Source organism: Benincasa hispida, chromosome 5, assembly GCF_009727055.1.
Source record: "Benincasa hispida cultivar B227 chromosome 5, ASM972705v1, whole genome shotgun sequence".
Lineage (NCBI taxonomy): Eukaryota > Viridiplantae > Streptophyta > Magnoliopsida > Cucurbitales > Cucurbitaceae > Benincasa > Benincasa hispida.
The window spans coordinates 58,901,718-58,924,097 of record NC_052353.1 but is presented as its reverse complement, the minus strand read 5'-3'; the positions used below and the strand labels follow the sequence as shown (position 1 = coordinate 58,924,097).

At 34.6% G+C, this 22,380-nt stretch overlaps 1 protein-coding gene across 1 annotated transcript in view; it reads right to left on the bottom strand.

Moving 5' to 3' along the window:
• Positions 1-21,344, bottom strand: part of LOC120077793 (two pore calcium channel protein 1A) — a 27,812-nt gene extending 6,468 nt beyond the window's left edge. Inside the window, exons 1-15 of the mRNA XM_039031830.1 lie at positions 21,109-21,344; positions 19,618-19,761; positions 19,420-19,527; positions 18,442-18,537; positions 15,997-16,127; positions 15,292-15,352; positions 14,935-15,101; positions 14,116-14,221; positions 13,338-13,415; positions 12,060-12,121; positions 10,833-10,905; positions 6,454-6,519; positions 6,211-6,354; positions 5,106-5,128; positions 53-186 (exon numbers count right to left, since the gene is read on the bottom strand). Coding sequence (XP_038887758.1) covers positions 53-186; positions 5,106-5,128; positions 6,211-6,354; positions 6,454-6,519; positions 10,833-10,905; positions 12,060-12,121; positions 13,338-13,415; positions 14,116-14,221; positions 14,935-15,101; positions 15,292-15,352; positions 15,997-16,127; positions 18,442-18,537; positions 19,420-19,527; positions 19,618-19,761; positions 21,109-21,255 — 1,540 coding nt within the window. The 5' untranslated portion in view covers positions 21,256-21,344. The remainder of the gene's footprint in view (positions 1-52; positions 187-5,105; positions 5,129-6,210; positions 6,355-6,453; positions 6,520-10,832; positions 10,906-12,059; positions 12,122-13,337; positions 13,416-14,115; positions 14,222-14,934; positions 15,102-15,291; positions 15,353-15,996; positions 16,128-18,441; positions 18,538-19,419; positions 19,528-19,617; positions 19,762-21,108) is intronic.
• Between the last annotated feature and the right edge of the window lie 1,036 nt (positions 21,345-22,380).

Here is a 22,380-nt window from a genome sequence, read left to right as displayed (position 1 = left end):
AAAAAAGTCTCTCTCACACATACACAAAGGAAGGTCTGTCCATAGTAATTACCTATAATCCACGTGACAAGGAAATCAAATTGATTTTGGCCATCTCTCCAATAATTCAAAAACCCAAATGCGTAGATTTTTAGAGCCATTTCAACTACATATATCCAACCTGTTGGCAAAAAAGGAATAGATTGTCTAAAATAAGGAAAAATATCCATGGAAACAATCAATCACATAATTGCTTTTTCACATCACATGCCATACTTATGGTGACAATGGGGAAGAACGCCTCCAAATAAAACTACTCAAGAAAGAATTTGCTAGCACAATGAACTTTATGTATAGTGGACCATTAGTATAATCTTTTGTGGTCTATTTGGAAGGAAAGAAATGCCAGAGACTCCCGGCCCTTTATCTTAGATTGTGTTTTTTAGTTGTTGATCTTCTTGAATTGTTAGACTTAAAAGTCCTCTATCAACCCAAAAACTTAAGTTGATGTGTCATAGTAAATTTAATTATATCAATAATTCAACTCTCATATTCATTTGTGGACTTGAAAATTTTTAGAAAACCTAAGAGTGGAAATAAAAATTAATTAGGAAAAAATGACAATATAGGAGTCTGAACACACAAACTCCTACTCTAATGCTATGTTAAATCACTAATCAACCTAGAAGCTTAAGCTGATGAGTTATGGTAAATTTAATTATATTAATACTTCAACAGGAAATGAATGATGGCTTTTGTTTCGTAAGAAAGGAAAAAAGAACTACTATAATTATGCAGAATGATAAACAACCAATGAGTACAGATTGCTTAACTTCATAGCCCTACATTTTGATGCATCAGAATAATTCACTTTCATCCAGAATATATGATTTTTCCCTGTCAATAGCTGAACTAAATGTTGTATCTGCGAAAGCATGGAAATTCTTTGTTCTCTTTATGTAGTTGGAAAAGGCAATCTCATTGTTATGGGTGAAATTTGGCCCAAGTTGTATAACGACCAGGAGGGAAACCCAAACTGATGAGACCCAAAAACAAGCGAAGGAGAGCCAGGGCCCAACCTGAGTAAGCAAAGAAAAGCCCAACCATAAATGGATGAACCTCCTGGTAAAATCCTCCCTCATAAGCAGGACGAGTGATCTGATCCAAGGTCAACCGAGCCCGGTGGAAGGAGGTCTAGGAGATGGGCTTATGAACGAGGCAATATCCCTATAAAAGGAAAGAGAGACCTCTCACATGAGGTATATTGCACACCCTTAGCTTTGGCAACACTTCATACAAACTTCAGTATTGAAGTGTTAGCACGTCCCCACAACTATGTGCAATTAGACTGTTTTGGAGGTAAGTGAGTAGCCACACCGATGTGCAATTTGTCTATTTTGGAGGTTTATTGGCCCCATTTTTTTTATTAGATCGTGCAAATTGAACAATCAATCTAGGCCAGATCTGTGCATCAACACTTGTAAAGAGTTTTACTTTGAGTTCGTTAATTGTAGGTTGGACTAGTTTGTTAGTTAGTTAGCCTAGCTAATTAATTTTTACTTGGTGGATTTGCATCCTAGAGCATAGTCTCTTGTATAAAACTTTTGGATATTAAGCAACAACTTTGCTTAAGTTTTCTTGGAGTTCAATCTCTTACATTGCATTGTCATTTCCAACCCAAAGATGACACAGATGTACCCAGTACTTCTTGAGAATGAATTTTTATCATTTAATTAAACAAAAGATACATATATATAGGTGAATGAGGAACCCTAATCTAGGATATACAAAATTACGATAAAAGACGACTGTACATATTAATTTAAATATATATTATAACATTCCCCCTCAAACTAGAGTAAATATGTCAATCATATCTAGCTTGTTGCATAGATAGCTTATTCTTACTCCATTTACAGCTTTGGTAAAGATATTTCCCAACTGTTCTCCAGTCTTCACATATCCTATAGATATTAACTCTTCTTGTATTTTCTCGTGAACATTTAGTTCGTTCATGAAGTACTGGATTGGATGCAATGTGAAGTGCAGCTTGATTATCACACCATAACTTAGCTGGCATGGTAATGCTGAAACCCATCTCAGATAAAAGTTGGTGTATCCACACTATTTCACACACAGATTGTGTCATAGTTCTATATTCTGACTCAACACTTGAACAAGAAACTATATTATGTTTCGTACTTTTCCATGACACTAGGTTTCCTTCTACAAAAACACAATATCCAGAGGTCGATCTCCTATCCTATTGAGATCTAGCCCAATCAGCATCTAAAAAACGTTCAACCCTTTTATAACCATGATCTTTATATAAGATCCCATGTCCAAGTGTAGCTTTTAAATAACATAGAATTTGTTCTACTGCAGCCCAATGATCCACTGTAGGAGAAGACATAAACCGATTCACAATACGCACAGAATAAACAATATCTGGTCATGTCACTGTTAAGTAGTTCAACTTTCCAACTAATCTTCTATCTCTTAGGGTCTTTAAATAATTCTCCTTCTCTAGCAAGTTGCAAATTTGGTAGCATCGGAGTACTACATGGTTTGACTCCTTGTTTTCCAGTCTCAGACAACAAATCAAGTACATATTTCCGTTGTGATAGATGAATACCTTTCTTGATTCTCATTACTTCAATACTCAAGAAATACTTCAATTGTCCCAAATCTTTAGTATGAAATTGACCTTGAAGGAAAGTTTAGAGAGAAGATATACCTGATATATCATTTTCAGTGATAACGATATTGTCAACATACACAACAAGTAATACCATTGTCAGATCGTCGACAGATTACAGAATGATCAAAAGCACTTTTCTTCATACCAAAACATTCGAATGTTTGACTAAACTTACCAAACCATGCACGAGGACTTTGTTTCAGTCCATACAAAGATTTTCGAAGATGACACACCTTATCACTCTCCCCTGAGCAACAAACCTAGGTAGTTGCTCCATGTAAACTTCCTCTCGAAGATCACCATGTAGAAAAGTATTTTAATGTCGAGTTGATGAAAAGGCCAATTGTGAGTAGCAGCCATGGACAGAAATAGTCGAATGGAAGTTGATTTAGCAACAGGAGAAAATGTACAAAAATAATCAGTCTCATAAATTTGAGCATAACCTTTGGCAACAAAACAAGCTTTCAACCGAGCCACTATTCCATCGGGATTGGCTTTTATAGAAAACACCCATTTACATCCAATAGCCTTATTTCTTAATGGACGCGCGACTAAATCCTAAGTACCATTATCATACAAAGCAGTCTATCTCCTCAATTATTGCACTACGCCACCCAGAATGAGATAAAACTTCATGAACAAAGTGGGGAATAGAGGTTAAAATCAAGAGATGTAATAAAGGAATAAGTGGGTGAAGACAACCGGTTAGATGAAACAAACGAAGAAATAGAGTTCTTTAACAGAATTACAATGATCCACCGAACCAACCTCACTCTCAATGGAATTCTTAATCTGAAGATAAAGTCAAGCGTCATCATGAAGCTAACCCTTTTTCTTATCATCTTACGGTGGATTCTCATTCACATGACCATCCGTATCAGTAATAAGTAAATAAAATTGAATTGTGCGACGCCAATCATAGTAATTAGCTCCATTTAACTTATATTCTATTATCTTTGATGCTAAGGGAATTACATTGGTTACAATCATATTCTTCATCTCATCAATTAAGAACTAACACACGATCCCACAGGCAGAATTAAACAAATCAAAATCGAAAGCAAGGTAAACCAAAGAGTGAAACAGCCCCAAATTAGAACAAAACAGTCACAAACCCTAGGAACAAAAGGGTATTTTTCCAAACAACCTCATACTCGAGTAGATGATAGTAGAACCAAAGGCACTGATGGACTGGAAAAGGCAACCTGAGACGAACCCAACCAACGGATGCAAAGAAAACAGCCTCACGCGCTCCCATGCACTAGTGCGTGGCGACAAAGCAGACCTGATATGGTGGCGTGTGTACCTCGCGCGGCTGTTTCCGGCAAACGGTGAAGGCAGACTGAGGCGGACGGCGGCGGTGCTCCTCCTAAGGTGGGCAGTGTCGACAAACGACCACTCGAAGTTGATGACCCAAACTCAAACCCTAACTCATAAAGCCGTCAAAGAATATTCTAAACCCTAAATAAAGAACGCTCTGATACTATCTTAGATCACCAATTGACCCCAAAGCTTAAGTTGATAGGTGAAAGCATATCATCTAACACTCCCCCTCACTTGTGGACATGAAATATAAAGAAGACCCAACGAGTGGCAATAAATATTAATTTGGGAGGAAACAACATTGCAGGGACTTGAATATAGAACGTCTCTAGTAGGAGTGGTCATTCAAACCGCAAAAGCCGAACCATTTCTAAAAACCGAACCAAAAACTCAGTGAAACCGAAAAATGCGATTCGATCCGGTTTGAAGAAATTTTGAAACTGAATTAATTCGGTTCGGTTCAGTTTCAAATTCGGACCGGATTTGAAACCGAACCGAAACCGTTTTTTAACTAATATATATTTATTTATTTATATATTTAAAAAGAGTAAAAAACCGAATTTAAAACCGAACCGCTTTTAATTTAAGAACAAAATTGATTTAAAACTTAACCGAACCGTTTTTTAATTTAAAATAATATAATATCCCCGATTTTTTTAAAATGCCAAACCGATTTGGAACCGACCGCCAACATATATGTTGGCTCGGTTCCGGTTCGGTTCGAGACAACCAAACCGTACCGAACCATTTCCACCCCTAGTCTCTAGACACCTGTCTGTTAATACCATGTACTCTATACTTTTGCGAGAATAATTTTTTTATCGTTTAATTAGACACAAAGATACTATATATATAGGGTGAATGAGAAACCCTAATCTAGGATATAACAAATTTACCGATAAAGGACGACATGTACATGTATAATTAAAATATATATTATAACAACAGGTACTTCAAAGCATAATAACCATTTTAAATTTCAACAAGGGCCCACCCCCTGCTTAAATAAAGTTATACTACATAATATTTGAAGAAAAAATGTTATCTCATTATCAACACCTTACAAATACAAACTTCGAAGTTGTTGCCATCGCTTTCTGACCCCATATTGTTTTCTATATCAAGCTGAAACATTAATACCAGAAGTTAAATGCTCTGTTAAGCTGAAATAAATATATTTTTTGAACCAAAAGATCATCAAAGATAATAAGTTGAATGGAGCTTGCTATTATTTATTTTTATTCTTATTTATTTTGATAGAAACAACCACTTTAATTTAAGAAAAAAAAAAAAAAAAAAAAAAAGAATACAAGCATGAACATACAAAAACCAAGAGCACAAAAAGAGATGTCCCTCTACAAGAAGGGCCTCAAATTATGCAAAAGAATGTCTATAGAATATAGTTACAGAAGGTCTTCGAAATTGAAGCCCACAAAGAAACATGATAGCAAACAAGAGATCAAATATCACTAGGGTCCCTTTCCCTCCATCTAAAAGTTCCTATTATTCCACTCCCCCCTTGCAAAGTCCATAAGATCGCATACACCCCAGCCAACTATAATAAACGACTCTTCTCCTCACGCGGCTTATTGAGGAGGAACTCCTCGATCATACTCCTGTAACCCTCTGACGAGCCACAGAGAAGTCAAACGTCTTGAAAAACAACTCCCAAATATAACTAGCATACCCACACCTCCAAAGGATATGATCCAAATCTTCCTCCGCCTTCCAATAAAGAATACCATCCATCGTATTAGCACAACCGTGAAAAACTTGTTAGGTAAAGAGCCTCACTTAGAATCGAAAAGACTGAAACACTTTCGGAGAATGATCAACCAGACTATGAAGGAAAGATTTACATGAAAACCCCTCCAAAAGACTGGGTCTTCAGACTCTCATATCCTTTCTCCCATGCCTAAAAGAGTGACCCCGAGTAAAGAAAGAAGAAAGACCACATCCAACGCTTCCCTATCGGAAAGAGAGCGGCAGAACCCGAACGAAAAGGAACACAATCTCTCAAACCAAACAAGGAAGTCGGCAATAAAGTGGTTTTTAAGGGAAGAAAATTAAATAGTCTCGAAAATAAAAGCACAAAGAGGTCTCTCCCCACCCAATACTCTGAAGATTAAAAAAAAAATCCATTCATCATAACATGCCAATAGAACTTAATTACTTGAATAAAATTATTATTTAAGCTTCAGCCTTACTGTTGTTTCAATAATAACAGCAACTAGATTCAGTATGAGGATAAAAGATACAGCATATCCGAATGTGGGGCTCCGCACAAACGCTTTCAACTTTTTTGAAAAAACTGAATGGTAGACCGAAGGATACCCTTCAAACCATGAAGGCTGCAACCATAATAGTTCAGATAAGTAATTAAGCCCTTTTCATTCTGTTCACTCTTCAGCAATTATTTAAAATTCTAGGGTAGAACTATAAAGACTTACAATGTCCTCCTTCTGGAACTTCAAGGCTATAGCATTGCAAAGATCATCGAACTCGTCCATATTAATCTACATATGAGAAAAGAGTCCAACTAGAATCAAGGAAAAGATAAAAGAATTCTTTTTAATTCAAAATTATGTTCCTCTATGCATGGCTGAAAATATAATCGATCAGCATGTTCATCATCACAGTTTTAATTGCAATTGAACCACGGTAATTAACCATAATTGGGAGCCTTTTTGTAAGCTCTTTCCAAGGCATAAAGGTTTTCTATGATCAAATTTATTTTTCTCAGTGGTGTTCCTCATATTTTTTTCATTTTTGATTGTTCTCCATTTGTATTTAACCTTTAGGAAAAGTACCCTTAACGTCTTAGGGACCGCTTTAGTGTTTTGAGTTTTCAAAACATGCACTTTTTAGGATATACAACAAACATTTGGTCCATAAGTTTTGTAAAATAAGTCTAAAAGGTCCCTTTGCTGATAAAACTATTAAATTCAAATGAGAGATTGATGGGATCGACTACATATGCACGTGGAAAAAGATTATACCTTTAATCTCTCCTTCCTCTCTCTTCTTTTTCTCTCATCTTTCTCCCTCCTCTCTATCTCGCTCTCAATGCAGGGGGCTGCTCTCCATTCCCCTCCCTTACCTTTCGGTGATTTCATCATTGGTCCTTGTGTGGCATCAAGAGAGAGAAAGGAGAGGAAGGACTAGGGACAGATTAAAAATATGGTTTTTTTTCTGAGTCATTTTCCAACATCATCCATCCAGTCAATTCTTTGTTTGACTTTAACAATTCAGTTAGTAGAAGGCACTAAAATGACCCAAGTAAAAACTAGAGAACAAAAAGAAACAAGGGAGCATTTTTGGTAACCTCCTAGAGAATAGGTTTTTGTGGATAACCATATCAAAAGAAGGCTTTTGTGTCTCTAAAAAGTTATAAAAACGGTTTTGGTCCATGTTATAATTATATAATTAGGATTTTCCATTCTTGTAAATATTTTGTGATATTTTCCTTTTCTATACTTTGTACACTTGTATATATTCATATCTTTGGTGAGCTCTCTAAATAAACTTAGGATTTTTGTGAACTTTAGGGTTTTGTGGAGAGGTGAGTTTACACTTTTGCTCACAGTCGCCGGATTTGAGAATTTAGCACCCATTTGTGATACGTTTAGGGTTTTGTGTAGAGGTGAGTTTACACTTTTTCTCACACTCGCCGTCTTCGGTTCGTTCGCCGTCGTTAGCCGCCGCCGCCGCCGCCGGAGGGGAAAAAAAGAAAAGAAAAAAGCTGTTTTTTTCGACACCGCCCAGTCCAAAGAGGAGCCTAGCCACCGATTGATGCTAATAAGAAGATTTGGTGGCGGGACGATTCAAGGATGCTTTTACAAATCAAGAATTCTATTGACCATGAAATTGTTGAACTAGTAAATCACTGCGAATCTGTCAAGGAACTATTGGAATATCTGGATTTCCTTTATTCAAGGAAAGAGAATATTAATAGAGTGTTTGATGTTTGTAAGACTCTATATCAACCTGATCAAGGAGAAAAATCTCTTTCAAGCTACTTTATGGAGGTTAAAAATACATGCACGGAATTCAATGCCTTGATGCCAATCAGCACGGATCCAAAAGTTCTAATGGCTTAACGTGAAAAGTTGTTTATCATGAGTTTTTTAGTTGGTATTGCACCTAAATATGAGATGACCAAAGATCAAGTGTTGTCAAGCTCAAATATCTCCTTGTTGGAAGAAGCTTACACTCGAATACTTCGTACTGAAAAGACACAAGCAGTTACATCATCTGATTCTACAATGCTTTGATTGGGCGCACAAATGATTATAGAGGTAATAAGGGGGTTGAATCAAATAGCTTCAAAGGTCATCCAAATAACCAAAGATCAAATCCAGGAGGTATTGTTTGCTATTATTGTCATAAACCTGGTCATACGAAGCGTGAATGCAGAAAATTGCTGAATAAGGGTCAGAGAATGCCATCACACTCTGCACATGTCACCTCTACTCCTGATAATCTTGACAAGTCAATTACGATTTCTACAGAGGAGTTTGCTAAATTTCAGCAGTATCAAGAGTCATTGAGGGCATCATCTTTTACTCCCATTACGGCTATCGCAGAGACAGGTAACATTTTTAAATGTCTTCTTTCCTCCACGTCAAAATGGGTGTTTGCGGTTAAAGTCAATCCTGATGGTTATGTTGCTCGGTTAAAAGCGCGCCTTGTAGCGAAAGGCTATGCACAAACTTATGGCGTTGATTATGCTGATACTTTTTCTCCTGTAGCAAAAATGGCATCTGTGCGGTTATTTATTTCATTAGCTTCAATCAATCATTGGCCTTTACATCAGCTTGTATTAAAAATGCATTTCTTCATGGTGATCTTCAAGAAGAGGTGTATATGGAGCAACCACCAGGGTTTGTTGCTTAGGGGGAGAATGGAACGGTGTGTCACCTTCGTAAATCCTTGTATGGATTAAAGCAGAGCCCACGAGCTTGGTTTGGTAAATTTAGTCAGGTGATTGAAAGCTTTGGAATGCAGAAGAGCATGTCAGATCATTCAGTCTTTTTTAAGAGATCTGAGGGTGGTGTCATCTTGTTAGTCGTATATGTGGATGATATTGTGATTACTGGTGATGATGCTTTAGGTATCCAGTCTCTAAAGACCTTTCTTCATAATCAGTTCCATACAAAATATTTGGGCATGTTGAAATACTTCTTAGGAATTGAGGTAATAAGAAGCATGAAAGGAATTCTATTATCACAGAGAAAATATGTACTTGATTTGTTGACTGAAACAGGAAAGCTAGGGGCCAAACTATGTAGTACTCCAATGATGCCTAACTTACAGCTCACAAAAGATGGAGAATTGCTAAAAGATCCTGAAAGATATAGGAGGTTAGTGGAAAAACTTAATTACCTTACAGTGACTCGACCCGACATAGCCTATTCAGTAAGTATTGTGAGTCAATACATGTCATGCCCTACAGTTGATCATTGGGCTGCATTGGAACAGATTCTTTGTTATTTGAAGGCTACTCCCGGGCGTGGTTTATTATATAAGGATTAAGGTCATACTAATATTGAATGTTTCTCAGACGCCGATTGGGCAGGATCTAAAGAAGACAGAAGATCAACTTCAGGGTATTGTGTTTTTGTTGGTGGTAATTTGATTTCTTGGAAGAGTAAGATGCAAAATGTGGTGTCACGTTCAAGTGCAGAATCAGAATATAGAGTAATGGCACAATCTGTGTGTGAATTGATTTGGATATATGAACTTCTTGTTGAGTTGGGATTTGAAATCACCACACCGACAAAGTTGTGGTATGATAATCAAGCAGCACTTCATATTGCGTCTAATCCAGTGTTTCATGAAAGAACTAAACATATTGAAGTTGATTGCCATTTTGTACGTGAGAAAATTCAACAAGGGTTGGTATCTACAGGATATGTGAAGACTGGAGAACAATTAGGAGCTATCTTCACGAAAACATTGGATGGAAGACGTATAGATTATCTATATAACAAGTTGGGCTTGATTAACATATATGCTTCAACTTGAGGGGGAGTGTTATAATTCTATAATTAGGATTTTCCATTCTTGTAAATATTTTGTGATATTTTCCTTTTCTATACTTTGTACACTTGTATATATTCATATCTTTGGTGAATGAATAGAGCATTTTGATTCTTTCTCAAACCTAAGAGTTTTACCGTCCCTAAACTTTCATGAAAATAATAATTTAACCTTTGAACTCTAATATGTAACAATTTAGTTTTAATACTTTCAAATTTGTAACAATTTAGTCTCTAAACTTTAGCCTGTAACGTTTTAGTCCTTGTACTTTAACATTTGTAATAATTTAATCCATACGGTGAAAAATGCCATCAAAACCAAGTATCAATTTTTAATATGTAATATTCTAGCCTTTGTATTTTATAAACACATTTGATCCCAGATTAGCCTATCTACATATGTAATAAATCTCATTAAATCTTAACAATATTTTCTACAATAAGGACTAGATTGTTACAAAATTTAAAGTACAAGGACCAAATTGTTACATTCTAAAGGTTAGAGGCCAAGTTGCTGCAAAAATGTAAATACAAAGATTAAATCATTACAAAATAAAGTTCAGGAAATAAATATTTACTTCCATGAAACATCAGAGACCAAAAATGTTTTTTTAACCAAAATTTAAATTGCATTCAAGGTCCCGACCAACACAAGTTCACAAAAAACTAATGCGCCTTTAAATTATAACTACCACCATCATCAAGTAATAAGGATCAACAAAAGTTATGCAAAGAACAAGAATAAAAAAAATTACTCAAGTTTTAACAAATTCGAGAAACTAACGTACCTTAAAATCACGACTGTCATCCAGCTCATCAAATATTAATTCATAATCATCCCTTGATATTTTCGGTAATGTCCTGAGCAAAAATGTAACAATCTTGATAATGTAAGACTAGTCGACCCGCAATTACAAAAACTAAGATGCCTTCTGAACCAGGAAAACTAAGAAATTGAAATTTTCATTTTTTCAGTGATCGTGGAGAACAAAAATGACTTTTTTTAAAAAAAAAAAAAAAAAAAAAAAAAAAAAAAAAAAAAAAAGAAAAAAAACCAATCATGGTTCTGTCACTGAGTCGTCAATTCCTGTGAGGGAATTACCAATGGAATAAGGTACTCACTTCAGCATCACCTACCTCTCTAGCTCCTCAAAAGTCGATATTATTTTCTTTTACAGACTTTATCTTTAAGAAATTAATAAATCATTAAGATATATGCTGGCATGATGAACTTTGATGTATGTAAAAAATCATGCTTATAGGGTCTCTCATTCCAAGTTTAGAAAAAATCATGTATTAGAAGAATATATATACGAAACTATGGAAAATAAACTGGAGGAAAAAGTCCTACTCAAAAGGTTATTTGTATATGTCAGCACAGATTCTGAAATGCATATAAATTTAAAATATCTAAGATAAAGAAATATCTAATGACATGGGCTTGTTCTAATCCACAAAAGTCTGCAAAAGTAATCATTGAGGATGCAGAGTAAAACACTCTAATCAAACTGTCAGAAACTGAAGATAGACTGGAAAATAGGAGTTCAAGGCTAGATATAACTTATAAGAATGTGGTCGGCAGTATGATAGGTCTTTCAAAGCCAATAATTCAATTTAAAATATTAGGGGCCAAATTGAAAAACACTTAAACACTGGGGACCAAACATATATTTAGTATTTGTGTGAAAGATTTTCTATACTTTATGCCTTTGTATTCACTGTCTACCTCCATTTGGAACCTTCAAAACTAAGATGTTATCCATCATTTATCATCAGGTATGATCATGAAATGCGACCATAAGAATCAAAATTAACAATTTCACCAGGTATTAGATCATAAAAAGAAAACAAAACCAACAGAAAGAATTACAAGAACTTTGTAGATACACTGGATCCCACATTGAAGGATTATTAGTTTTTCATCAGGCACTTTTGTAATTATTCCTGATTTTTTGTAATAAATGAACTTCAAACAATAGCATGCCAAACCTAAAGAAAGGCAGAGAAGCAAAAACCTGTATCTATTAAGTTCTTCAAGAAGTATAAGGCACTGCTCTTTATTGATAAAGCCAACGTTCTGTAAAGACATGAGACAGTAATCAACATGCAGTATCTTCACCGAATCACCATGAACTTCTCAAGAAAACATGATATTGAAAAGTAACGTGGACCATATTTACCACGTTATTCTTATTATAGCCAACTAATAAATTAGAAGAAGTACAGAACCAGTAACTCAAAGTACAAGGATAAAATATTTTCAAAAAATAGAATTATAAAATTGGGGACATGTACTTCAAAGAAGAACCTTTATTCACGAGAATGCATCATTGAATGATCACATACAAGAATTTCAATAAACCAACTATATATGCATTCTCCAATATGTCAAGTGAATTTGGAAGCAAAGTTGTGGAAGGGAAATGTCTGATCACCGATTGACCTAAAAACTTAAACTAATGAGTGAAGTTATATATCATCTAACACTCCCCTTCACTTGTAGACTTGAAATATGAAGAAAACCCAACAAGAGGAAGTCAATATTAAATGGGGAAGAAATAACATCACAGGGGTTTGAACACAAGACCTTTTTGGACCACCTGTTCTGATATCATCTTAAATAATCAATTGACCCAAAAACTTAAGTTGATGGGTGAAGATAAATTTAATTATATCTAACAAAATGGATGCAGGTAACATCAATTTAGCCAAATACTACTTAGTGGCGTGGTTAAAGAAAGATATGAAAGGTTATGCTAAAGTACACTGCACAGAGGTGAACCACAAACTTTAGTGTGTGCGAGTGTGTGAACCATTGACATCGCGACACAAGTCCACTACATAAATGAACATTATTATTTATTATTATTATTATTTGGTAAGAAATATACTTTCATTTCATGAACCAGAGAAAGAATACAAAATAAGGGGAAGATGAAACATCCCCACACACCGATGGGTTAAAAAAGAGAGGCCCAAATGGTGCTGATCTGAGTTAGGCTATGATTACAAAAATGAACATTATTATGAGCTTTAGAATTTTTTTTTTAAATAATCACAATCTTCTCAGCTAAACTAAAAAATGAATAACGTTGGTCTCTTCTAGAAAACATGACTTCACCCATTGACATATCCTAAAAGGCAAATCTTATTTTTTTGGTAAACTCAGATACTTGCTCCCTGTGCCAAGAGTATAACAAGATTCTTTTTATCAAAATTAAAATAGGATCTACAAGCCACCCAGTTAAACCTTTGAGGATGCGAGCTGGATGGTAAGTGGTCACCATACTTACATCAGTATCCATGAGACTAAATGCTTTGGCCAATATACTTTTCCTCAAGCGATCCATCTCAGAAATTTGTTTAGCAAGCTAAATATTAAAAAAAATAATAATAAAGTGAGATTTTGGATCCTTATATAAAAGGTTAAATTGTATAAATATCCCTAAAATTTGGACAGGTTTCAATTATGCCCTTAAAACTCTGAAAAGTTCCATTTTTACGCTTGGCTTTGAAAATGTTCCAAAAATATCTTTTATGTTAAAATAAATTATGGAAATTGACGTGGTAGCTTGTGTGTAAAAACTAGCAAGACGTACGTGATATTATTCACAACTATATAGAATCCTAAGATTGTTACTACCATTTATTCAATATCAAAAGATGTTAAAATCATTTAAGTTTAACTCATCAACCAATCAATTTAAGCGAATGACATTGTAAATAACATCATGTGTGCCTTCTAATTTTTACACTGTTACCGCATCAATTTCCATCTTATTTTAAGGGGGAGAAAAAAACTCCTCAAATGTTTTTTTTTAAACAATTTCATACTTCAAAATTAAAAATGTAATTTTTCAAAGTTCAGGAGTATAATTGAAACCTACCTCAAAATTTAGGGATATTTTGTATAATTTAACCTATTTATAATAAGCAAATCAATTATTGTTAATAAGCTATGGATGAGAAAGTATATGGGGAGGGGAAAGAAACCTATGCATGAAGCAATAAATGGCAAGAATCCATAGATGAATATTTGCGCTGGCAGTGCATGATGTAATAGGCATTTACCTGACTCTTAAAGCTATCGTATACAACAGCAAGAATCAAGTTTGTAACGAAGTAAACACCCAACAGCACGTAAAGCACAAAAAAGAGGCAATACCAACGAGACGCCCTGTAAAAGACAATTCAAGTCAATGTAATGCTTACTTCAGGATGTTGGAGAAATGTCTTTTAAAATGCATTCTTCAATTAATAATTTCAATAATGTCATGAATATAATTATTTTATATGATACAGATAATGATAATGATATACCACACATGATAATTAATCATGTAACCTCCAGAATTTAACATCTCAAGGTCATGAATTTCAATCAAAATCAAGTAATTATATCTATAGAACTAATATGGAAAACTTGTGGTCTGGTGCAATGTTAGGGATCAAATTGAATGTTCAAATGATTAGATACCATTTGAATATCACAAAATTTATGAATGAAACCCTGACTCAATTCTTAATGGGCATTATCTGGAAAAGCATGGTTTCGTAGAATATGCTCCATCATCATTTTTCTCCCAGTCTAACAAAATGCAGAAATCGGAGATTAGCAAGAACTCCACAGAGAACTGGGATATCCTTCCATAAAGCTTTTCTTATCGTGTTCTGCTTGCTGCCTTGGGAAACATAGTTTCCTAAACTTCTATCTTGGATTATATAGCATAATGACAAATTAACAACCATTTCCAAAATTTACAATCTTGAAAAGAGCTTATCAATACACTTCAAAAGGAATGAGGAAGAAAGAGAATACTGATCAACCAAGTAGATAACAATATCAATAAAAAGCCATGAACAGTGTACCATTCTAAATTACCCACTTACTTGTAAGCAGGTATCCAAACATCCGGATTATTGGATGTTGTGAACAAGATAAACATTTGATATAATGTGGCTCCAAAAGAAGTAAATATTAATTTCCCCTGCTGTGTATCCTCAAAAATAACATATGCCAACCAGCTGGAAAACAGAAGAAACAAAAGCCATAGAGCCTGCAAGAAAAGTGGCAAAAAAAAAAAAAAAATATATAGTAAGTAATAAGAGTTGGTATAATAAACACAATATAACTTTAGACTCACAGTTCTTCAACTTTTTGAGTAAAAGGGAAATATAAGATGTCATCAAGGTAAATTATAAATTCTACAGAAAGAGAATATTTATGTGCCAAAGTTATCTACGAACCAAGACATTCAAGTATGTGCCAAGCATTCCAGCCAGTATGATGATGCTCTCCCGCAGATGCCTAAGGACCAAATCAAATGATTAAATTTACTGGAGTTGTTCAAAAGTAAATAACTGTAACATAAACAGGATCAACTCCCACCAATAAGGAACCGGTATCAAATATCAAGGGAAGAGGTAAGTCCATATCAGAACAGATACTGCACTTTGAATTTTCATCAGCAATTAATGAAGATAGAATATTAGGGTCCCATCAGAACTCAACTTTTTCCCATTAATACATGTTCTATCTTTAACCAATAGAATGAGAGAGTAATATTGATGGCTATTTCAAATGTCAAGAGACCCAACAACGACAAAAATAATATTACCATGAAATTTTATTTTTAAATGAAATGTACAAAGCTCCCTCTTAAATCTCCTCAACACATTTGACACCATTAAGTGCTTCGCTACACCTTGGATAATTACCTGGAAACTAGTATGAACTACCTTGTCCATATTAACACACTATAGGGGCTATATTTGAAACAATCATTTGTAAGAAGAAGCTACGTAAGCTCCTTTCTAGGAATTAAATTACTTGCTGATACAGGAGCAGATGAAATAAATCCCTCTGAGTTAGATGCTACAAATTTATTTACGTACATAAGATGCAGTTCACATAAAAATGACCAGAAAAATGAGATCCCTGCCAAGAAATACCTGATATTCATGATGAAAAAGACAACTCTAATATAAGGTGCAACTCTGAATGGAAGATAATCAAAGGCCACTGGCGACAAAAATACGGTATAAACGAGAAAATCAGCAACCAAAATAATTATGCAAATGACCTGTAGAATGAGGCAGATTTATAATTAATTTCTTCAAAAGCACAACATCATAGCCACTAAAACCCAATGAGGTATTGTCATTCATAAGGAAAGAGACTCCAATTACTAAAATGTTGACTTGCTCATTCTAAAGATTTTATAAATCTACCTTTAACCAAGGGTAAGAGGGAAATATATAGCCATGCTTATAAAAGATAAGATGAAATGAAGTACAAACAAGATTTATAATTGTAGGTCTTATGCCTGACAAGTTCTGAGCAGAACCATTTTGCATGGGGTAGAGGGCAACGCCATTGTAGGGTTTTTAGGTGGCATTGGCAAAGATAAGTTGAGTTGTCTCACTTACCATTCACAGACAATATTGTCATTTTCTGCTTGGAAAAGGAGTCCTTAATTAATCTAGATCGTTTCCCCTCTTTTTATGAATGCAGAAAAATGCTTAATGTTGGGTGAATTACAATCCTTCTAATTTAAGTAGGTGGGCTGCTTAGCTTACCTAGGTCTTCCTTTTGGTCATGATCCTAGGAGTAGATCAAAAGTTCAAAAATGTCTTTCTTGCTAGAAGTAAAGTTTCTTTTCCATGCAAGGAAGGCTCACTTTGATTTAGTCAGTTCTAAGTAGAATTCCAACATATTTCTCTTTATTTAGGACCCCACAATCAATCAATAATTCTCTACAGAAAAGCTTGAGAAACTTAAAGGGGTAGGTGAAGGTAAAGGGTCTGTTCCCTGAATTTGGAGTGTGGTGTTGATGTTAGTGGAGCTCAGAAGATTAAGCATTGATAACCTTAGGATGCATAATGAGGTCTTTATGGCTAAATGGTTGTCGCACTACCTTCATGGAACCTGACACCCTTTGGTACAAGGTTATTGCAAGTAAATACAGTCATCACCCTTTTGAGTTGATTTCGAGTAGGGGTTTGAAAGACACTTGTGGTAAGCGATTTCAAAGGAATTTTCTTTTCTTTTCTTTTTTTCCATTCAAGGCATTGTGAGGATGGGTTGAATACTAATTTTTGGAAGGAAGTTATTGGGTGTAGACCCCTTTACTATTTAGTCCTTCATTTATACCACCTATCCTCTAGGAGACTTCATTTGATGGCTTCAGTTTTTTACTCCTTGAGGATTCCTCCTCTTCTCTCAACCTTGGTTCCCGCCAATTGTTAACCAATAGGGAAACACCAAATATTTTGGTCCTCTTATTTGTACTAGGGATTTCCTTGTTTCTCCAGGGAGGAGGGATCTTCATACTTGGAATCCTAATCCTTCTAAGGGGTTAACATACATATCCTTTTTTCACTTTATGGTCAGTCCTTCCTGTTTTAGTCTTTCAGTTTTTTCTATGGATTGAAAGGTTAAAATCCTCAAGAAGGTTAAGTTTTTTGTCTGGCAAGTTCTTCATGGCAGAGTCAATACGGATTAGATTATGGGAAAGCCGTCCTTGTTGCTAGGCATGCAATGTTGTATCCTTTGTAAGGAAGCAGTCGAAGACCTCGATCATCTTTTATGGTCTTGTGATTATACTCTAGTAGTCTGGACCAATTTCTTTCAGTCATTTGGCATCAACATGGTTCGCCCTATGGCAGTTCTATGGTCAAGAAGTCATTGCTTCATCCACCCTATAGCAAGAATGGTCACTTTTTGTTGATAGCTCGCACTTGTGCTTTCCTTTGGTGTCTTTGAAGAGAGGAACAATAGAGTGTTCAAAATTGTGAAGCGGTTTAGGGAGGAAGTTTGGCCTCATGTTATGTTTCATATCCTTTTGTGTGTGGGTGTTGAGGACTTTTGTTATTATCTTGCTTTATTTGAGCCATTTTCTTTAGCTTTACCCCTTTTGGGGATGGGTTCTCGCATAGCACCTTGTATTCCTTCTTTTTTCTCAATGAAAGCTAAGTTTTTATCATACGATAACCCACCATTTCTTCTTTTCAGCAATGGGATTCTGACTGTAATGTTTAACTTCAGCCTATCTAAAAAATTCAGTGAAGGCAATAAATGTTACATTTCTGATAAAGCTTTTTATTCACTTAATGAACTTTTCGACTTTTTCAAAAACAGGCATTCATCTATGCATTATTGCCAAGCTCAAGTCTTGTATGGATAACTGGAAACTCCCATATAAAAAGAAAATAATTTATAGGAACACTTTTGAATTTCGACATTAAGGGAATAAGAAAGCTGTCTTCACGCTGAAATTACAAGGAACATTAAGAAATGAATATTTTCCAACAACCAAATATCGAGCCTTCAAGCTCATTTCTAATTCAAATTACTTCGAGGATGCCTATCAAACAAAACAGACACTGGGCAAGTACCTTCAACTGATTCAAGAGATTTTTCCAATAAAGCTGGGCACCTTCATATGAAATTGGGAAAAAAGTGTGTATAATGAGTATTATGAGAGTCACAGCCTGCATACAGAAAGTATAAATTTGATGAAAAAGACAAGGATTAAAGTGGAAAGTAGGAGATTAAGAAGACTGAAAAACTGCACAAGATTGTTTTATTGACACATTAGACATCTAGATAATCTGGAAAACTAACATCTTGCATCAGCTGAAATAGCTTTGCAAATTGAACCATTTGTGAATATCAATCAAGGGAACCAAGAAATTTTATTTCCCGTTTCATTTAAAACATGAAAACTAAAAATCTTCATACAATAGCTTTTTGTATGTAGTGGAATTTAATATCACAATCACATAGTTACTTAAAGTACCGAAGGTTTTTTTCTCTCTTTTTGAAAGGAAACAAACACTTTTCATTGATATAAGGAAAATAGGCTAATGCTCAAAATACCAAGTCACACGTAACAAGAAACAACAAGTACAAGATAATTAAATGCCTAGATTGAGAAAATAAAAGCACTGCAATTTAGACAAATATCTTGAAGGTTATCAAAAGATTATCAGAAATACATTACACTTTCAATGAGTGAGATTCTGCCAACAGTAGAGTTTTACATTAAAGGCATTTTGTTGACGTGCAAAGTATAAAGCATCTACAAGCAGAATTTTCCTGCAAATTTATATTTGTATATAAAGCACCTCATCCTCCAATATAATAATTTAGTTTTTGCTTGCATACTTATGTGCAGTAGCGTTCAAAGATATAATTTACAGTGCCAATTGCAAGGGCATGTATGCAATGAAACTACGGTGAGAATGCAGTAACACAATTCTACCAAATATTCTATCCTAGCAAAACCATGACAAGCAATTTCAACTTGATTGGATTAGAAGTAAAAAGATTTCAAAGATAATAATAACAGAATTTATGTAGTTTATTCTTACCTCATATATAAGAGATTCAACAGCTGTTAAGTACGGCAACTGCCCAAGAAAGAAATACTCCCTGTCGTTACAAGAATGTGTATTGTATTTGGAGCACCACAATGGTTTCTGCGGATGTTTACATATATTAAAAAAATGAATAGAAACATTTTTTACAACTGAAAACAAAAAGGATGTTAAAAAAATGGAAGAACAAACCTCAAAGAAATTTAGGACAATCAGCGCAAAGAAATTTAAGGACCAAATCAAATCAAATTTAATAAAAATGAAGTAGAGCTTTGCAGCACTCTGAAAGTTTGACTGATCAAGAATTTTCTCGGGTATACCAATGCCATCTTCAGCCTGCAAAATTCACTCTCCATCAGCAGTGACAAAAATGTTATGTTGGCTAAGGTTTAAAGTAAAACTATATCCTTATTTTTCTCCACAAACTCTATGAGAGAATCCTTGTTTCACCAACAAAGTTAATGGTTAGCACTAATCATGAGCTTAATTATTAAATATTTCACGCAAACTTGTACCATTTCTTGGCATAAAACAAGAGTCAGGGAAACAGAGTAAAGGTAGGGGACCACATTTTAGAGAAGCATCCATTTTGCTCATTCCATTCTAGCATTTATCAGTTTTGAAGAAAATAAAGAAAATTATTGAGTTGAACTTGAAGGAACATAAAAGTGCTCATTTATAGAGCTTTATTTATTTATTTATTTATATGAGATAATATAATATAGAGCTGTCGGTTGTAACTATGTTAATCATCAATGCTTTTATTTCATTCTTAGTTTGATTCTTCCCCTTTTATGTATAGAGTCTCTCTCCAATATAAGAAGGCTATATATCTTACTATTGTGTATAGGAATACAAGTAGTATCAAACGGAAGTTCTTGTGTTCAAACTCCTTGTAATGTCATTTCCTCTCCCAACTAATATTGATTTCCACTTGTAGACTTCTACAAATTGTCAAGCCCACAAGTGAAGGGAGAGGGTATAGTATTGTTATAATTAAATTTACCATGATCCATTAGCTTAGGCTTTTGGGTTGGTTGGTGATTTAGAAGAGCATTATGCAGCCAAAAGTAGAAGATCTATTTCGAAGCAATCCTCGCATGTTGAACAAGCAATAAATAGCATATACCTTCTACTAAACTAATGAAATATAGAGACTCCAAATAGTTATGTTCAGTTTTTAAAAAAAAAAAAAATGTAAAACCATCGGTTCACTGATAGAAGTTCATAATGGGAATTGGAAATAGGATTGAAGGGAGACAGCAAATCAATGAATGTTAAAAACCACATTTTAAGCTGAAAGTACAGTAAAGTATTATATATAAGTAGAATACGGTAACTCGATTTAACAACAGGAAAAAACAATCTTCAATGCAAATATACGTCCAGTTCCAAAGACAATCTCATCAATAAACCACTCCAGTACCACGATCAAAAATCGCTCAGCTGGACTAACTTCCAGGTCACTGAGTCAAAATTCTCAAATCCATATCTCGGAAGGAGAAACACAAGATTCGAATTCCGTCAAAACAGATCCTAAATTCATCGTACTTTAAAGACAAATATCCAGTAAAAGTAAGAAACAAGGATCAGATTGTTCATTCGAGTGATAAAAAAGGATAACACCATTTGCATCACCAAAAAAATGCGCGCGAGAAGCAAATGCGGCAAAAGAATACTAACCAGATCCACAAGAGCAGCTGCTCTTTGGTAAGCAGAGCCATAAGCGATGGCGTCGGAGCGGCGCCTGAACCTGACATGCGGAATCTGACGTCGAGAGCTGGAGCTACTGCTACTTTCTCCTCCTCCTACTAGCAGAGACTCCTCCATATTCTTTGAGATTTGTTGAAGGCTTTCACAACGAACTAATCTCACAAATTGGAAGTTGATGGGTGAGTTTCAATGTGGGTGACATGAACTATTTAGAAATATAAATAAATTGTTGACTGAAATTAGTGCACTGCGCGTTGAATTTTGGAATTTACAGGATTGCCATCTTACTGGAAGGATTGTGACATGGCAGAGACAGGTGGCATGCCACGTGTAATTTAGACAGGGATTCCCCACTAAATTCACATTAGGACAAAAAATTTCCTTCATATTCCTTTTATCTATTGTATGTCATGTCAACATATTTTTAAAAAATAAAATAAGATTCATTAATTTTAGTATGAGACAGTTTATAGTGTAAAGGAAAGGAATATGATGTTCCAATGCAAGTGTTACCATGATAAACATTAATTGATATTTTGTTGGAAAAAGATGTGAGATATTTTCAATCTTAATTGTCATGTTTACTATATAAATGTTTTATCTTAATCTATATATTATTAATTCAACTATAAAGGTCAAAAGTTTAAATTTCTTCTATTTCGTTATCAATATTTCATTATATAAATAATTGAAAAATCTGTAATCAAGCCTTTAACTTCAAGATTAATAATACAAGTACTGTTTGAATTATACTCATTTTTGGATATTATAAGTTATAACTAATTTGATAATCCTTAGATTGACATTAGTTTGAGTGTTCCAAATAGAAGCTTTTAAGATTATAAGATAAGGAAGCTAATAAACGCCACGGAAAATAGTGCAATGAAATTATGGATTGATATATCTAGGGGCCTACAACCAAGAAGAAAGGAACGGCTCAACGACATGTTTGTCCATAAATTAATGTAAATTGAACCATAGGCATAGGCAAAAGTATTGCACAGTTTCAAAGCTGCTGGGACTTTAACTCCTAGCAAAGGACCCTCCACGTAGAGTGTCGGCAAGAATGCTTTCTTTTTCGTTCTTTCATTCTTTCTTCTTCCTTGTCTATGGGAGCACGGCACGAACTTTGAAAAGGATTGGAGTATAAAAATAGAAAACTTGCAGTAAAAATTGGCAATAACAAACAATGTTGCCTTTGTCGAAACTGAACATTTTTCTTTTTGAAAAAAAAAAAAAAAA